The following is a 4,475-nucleotide window of genomic DNA, read 5'->3' on the forward strand; positions in this document are numbered from 1 at the left end:
TTTTTTGGACCATGCGAGACAATAAGCCCATAGTTTTCCACTATTCGCTTGGGTTTGAATATATTACTTGACGGGTTTTGAGCATATGGAATTTGTAGACGGTTGTAGTTATTTCATGTAGTGGTTGTTTATTTCACTGCTTATGTTCACCATTGCCGTGAAAGAGGGCCTTTGTTGAAGGGTAAAGTCAATGGAACTCATACAAGCCAATTACGTTGTTTGTGTTTATATATTGAGAACATGTTGAGTAAGTTTGTGAGGTCCTGTTAGCCTTTAAAGGGGATGCAACACATGTAGATCATAGAACATGATTTAAACTGATCACGAAATGTCTTCAGTTGCTTGGCAAAGAAAAATAAATCAGAATTACAAGAGTTTTTTAAGCATATCTCCACAACCTGCGTTTCTGGTAATAAACTATGACGGCAATTAAATTAAGATGATATACCATGTCAAACTCACCAGTTGCGGTATTACAAAGGGCCCCAGGGCTTCATTAGGTTCTCTTGTAGTTCTTGCACCTTTTTCTTGTGTTTGTTTCCGTTGAGATGAGACGGCATGTATTTCTCAGGACAGTGCATGCTACAAATTGCGCACCACAAAGGAGAACTCTTCACCCTTGGAGCTTTATTTGGCTTTGGTTGTTGACCTTGTACCTTCTCGACGTGTATAGGAATTTTCCCCTTCTGGCCATTGCTGGATACACCGTCTGCGCTCTCCTCTTTCAGTTTGTGGTGCTTCTTTGTGATTGGAGCTGGACTACTATTTTTCTGGCCTTGCACATTTTCACTTGCAGTAACTTTTTGTTTTGATCCACTGCTCGGAATACTCTTTCCTGGCTCCTTATTCAGTTGAATGGATGTTTTTGCAGTTGAAGCTGGGGCAATCTTGGACACAAATGCCTGGTTCCTTGCTTTCAGTGCCTCATATGCTGCCTTGTGTTTTCTCCCTTGCAGGTGGGAATTCAAATTGCTTTCACTTGAAGTAGTTACCTGACAGAGAGCACAAGTCCACTCTTTCTGGACTTCTTTAGGAGACTCTGGATCTTCTATACCTGTTCCAACCTCAACCGGCTTTTCATTTATTTCCATGGCAGCAACAGTACGGTTTTCAGGGCAAGTGAGCTTAGGCTCTGCCTCATTCTTTATCTTCAGTGCCTCGTATGTAGCCTCGTGTTTATTATCACCGAGAAGGTAATTCAAAGTTGCATCAGTTTGAGTTTGCAGCGGATTGACTGTGGTCCACTCCTTCTGGACTTTCTTTGGAGGTGGAGTCTTCAGAATTTCTCTGTCGGCTGCAACTTCGATGACTTTTTCATTCATCTTCCTAGAAGAAAATCCATCTTCATTCACAGTGAGATTAGGCTCTGCCTGACTAACCTACAAATGCAATGAAACAAGGTTCAAAAGGATTCTTTTTTTTTTTTTTTCCTTTTCATTTCATTTATACTCTTGAAATGGACAATTCTTTTGCAATAAAGAAAGTAAACATGAACAAAACATTCCAAATAAAGAGTAAAACTCAAATTCATGTGACAAATCTGGAGCAAAGAATGACAGCGACAAATTAGGCAGAAATATGAGAAGCATCCCCACCACCAAAGATTCAGCAAAATGACTGGAAGCATTTTAGAAGAAATGTGCATACTCTTTTTTTTTTCTTCTTCTTCTTTTATTTCTTATGTAAATCAATACAACTAATGCCAAGTCTTTATAATATTAACATATTTATAACCAACAATGCAGTTATAAGATTTTACTACATGTAAAACCTTACTTGGCTAGCAGTTGTTTCCTTCTTTTTTGCCGTTACCTGCACAGCTTTGATATCATTCTGTCCACCATTTGGCTTTAAGGATTTTGACTACAAGAAAAGACAAGGAAAGGTCAGATCATCAACTTAATAGTTAGGCCTATCATCAACTTAACAGTTAGGTCAGTAGAAATAATAAAAGAAAGCCAGAATTTTCAGGGTTTATTAGTGATCACATTAAACAACTAAAATATTTCCTATGCCATTTGGGATTATTAGGCAAGTCATCTAGCTCAAAATGACTAATACTGTATTGAAAGAACCATGAAATCTCCATGAATCACATAAGGGATCTTATGCATTCTACCGCTTCATTATCCATGGATGAAACTGCATTGAACTCTTTTACATCGAGATTTGTCCTTGTTGACTGAAACGAAAAATTGGAGTGAGACACCAGGTCAGGAGCTAGTAATCAATCTCTAACAATGATTTCATCAAAGGTATTACTGACCAAAACTGAATTTGTGTTTTCTCAAATTTCAAATTTTGAAGCATTCATGTACATAATGAATAAATACAATGATACAAGTAACAAGATCTGCTTACCTTGCAAGGAATAAATTTTTCCAAACTTTCAGGTCCATTCTCCTTTACATATCTCTCCACCTCAGAGAGAAAGTTATCTCTCACAAGGGACTCCTTCCGCTTGTTGAACAAGTTGATAACCATTTGGGTATCCATGGAGAGGCATGGACAGAAAAGGTGTTTATAGACATATAAGGCACCATCAAAATGTGGCATCACCAAAAAGAAGACAATCAGTAGCCTAATGTATGGCCAGGGCAGGAACCTGGTAGGTATCGAAATGGAAAAATAGGAAACAAAAGTTAATGAAACAAATATAACATCGCGATCACTGAAAAATTGTAACAAGATTCAGCACTTTGTCATAAAGGAAACCTGACTGATATCAAACCAAGAAGCTCTTTTCTTTGAAAAAAAAAACAGAAAAACATCTGGATAAAAGAAAAAGGATTGAAAGCTTCCTCACAGATATACATTGATAAATGCACATAAATTGATTTGACATTGAGTTTGAAACTGAAATGATATATTACATCCATTAGAAAAGCTTGAAGTGCATTAGAGAACAACAAAGAAAATTCATTTAATCCTACTCTTTACACATGAGGATCATCTACATCTAAACAAACCATGGTTATCAATATTTCTCCTTAGAAAAGTAACCGTGCTTTATCTAATATAACAATACACATACATATATCATATCCGTCTTGATGTTAGTTTCAAAATGACTCATGAAACTTTCTGTTCCTTAGTGAAGAAGAGCACTCCATTTCTCCTCGATTATACCACAAACTTGGATATGTCATGCCAACTCTGCATTTCATACCTGTCACTACATGTCCAGCATTTAAGTACAGCCACAATGTGAAAAGTTTCTTTTGTATCGATTCTGGTAATGGGTAGGAAATGTTTAAAGATTCCTTTTAAAAATTTTACTACTACTTTTACATTTCTTTCAGTATGTAGTTAGAAATAAAAGCATGGATAACCAATCCAATTGCAAAATTCTGGGGAAAATTCACAACGTTCAGTCCACATTACAATTTGGATTTAAACACAGTTATCTTGCCTACATCATACAAGGCTCCAAAATTTGTGATCTCTCATTGATTGGGCAACCAAAAATTGAAATACCCAATAAAAAAGCAAAAGAAAATAGAGAAGTACCATTCAAGGAGCTTCATAAAAGCATGTTCAAATAGCAAGATCAATGAGAAGACGACCCAATACGTATTTATCTTCTGAGTATCTGTAATGGAATTTGTCTCGATTGCTCTAACGGAAGAATACCTGTCAGAATAATGATCAGGCAAATCACCATCATCATCATCATGGATCAGAGCAAATATTACAGTTGTTAAGTCAGAGATGGACTCACAGAGGATAGACCAGAGCAAAGAGAGGCCTGCAAGTAAATCATAAACAAAACCAAAACCAAAACTGTTACTATATTATGAGAAATTTTTCTCAACTTGACCAAGGTGTTCATCTTCGTAGAGAAAGCGTACCATGCAAGAACATGAAAGCATTGGAGCGCAAATCCAACAAGACCCAGTAAGCCCATCTTGAGCTTCAGCGTCTTCCTATGGTTACGGGCTGCAGTGTCGAATCAAATTCTCGTCTCTTGCCCTTGGAAGTTGGAATTTGAAAGACTTGGAGAAGAGACCTTACTTTTTCTTTTTCTTTTTCTTTAATTTGACCAATAGACTAGTGTTCGTACAGCGGGGAAATGGAACCTTGAAGTTTTGTATATTCTATATTTACCTTGAGGTGTTGCTCACCGTAACTGACTTTTTTTACTTTTACAATCTTAAAATATTAAATAATTTTATATATTTTTCTAATTGTTAGAGATGAAAAAGTTAAATTATAAATAAATAATTAATTAAAAATTTATTATTTTCAGAAACTATCTACTAACTTTTAATTCGTGAGCCGTGACTTGTTGGTTAAAAATTCAATATCCGATTTTACTTTTGAGATTTCGGAGTATTCTATGAAATTGAATATGCATTTTGAAGTTGTTTGTAGCCTAAATTTGGTTAATCGAGTTTGTAGATGAGAAAATTGGATTTGCATGTGTGAAAATCTGTCAAATATAGGGGTTGTGGTTGAAATCCGTTATAAATTGA

General features: G+C 35.9%; 1 protein-coding gene across 7 annotated transcripts; it reads right to left on the reverse strand.

Moving 5' to 3' along the window:
- Positions 1 to 318: 318 nt before the first annotated feature.
- Positions 319 to 4,053, reverse strand: LOC133736378 (uncharacterized). 7 transcript variants are annotated; one of them, XM_062163838.1, is made up of 7 exons: positions 3,852 to 4,053; positions 3,722 to 3,748; positions 3,511 to 3,633; positions 2,362 to 2,605; positions 2,120 to 2,182; positions 1,813 to 1,863; positions 319 to 1,379 (listed from the first exon to the last, which is right to left on the reverse strand). In XM_062163838.1, the coding sequence occupies exons 1-7, from the start codon at positions 3,905 to 3,907 to the stop codon at positions 474 to 476; spliced, it is 1,470 nt and encodes a 489-aa protein (XP_062019822.1). In that variant the 5' UTR covers positions 3,908 to 4,053; the 3' UTR covers positions 319 to 473. The 7 variants fall into 7 exon arrangements, with proteins under 7 accessions (XP_062019822.1, XP_062019820.1, XP_062019821.1 ...); XM_062163836.1 differs by having other exon boundaries at positions 1,777 to 1,863; XM_062163837.1 differs by having other exon boundaries at positions 2,111 to 2,182.
- Between the last annotated feature and the right edge of the window lie 422 nt (positions 4,054 to 4,475).

Source organism: Rosa rugosa, chromosome 3 (assembly GCF_958449725.1).
Source record: "Rosa rugosa chromosome 3, drRosRugo1.1, whole genome shotgun sequence".
In the NCBI taxonomy this organism is placed as follows: Eukaryota; Viridiplantae; Streptophyta; class Magnoliopsida; order Rosales; family Rosaceae; genus Rosa; species Rosa rugosa.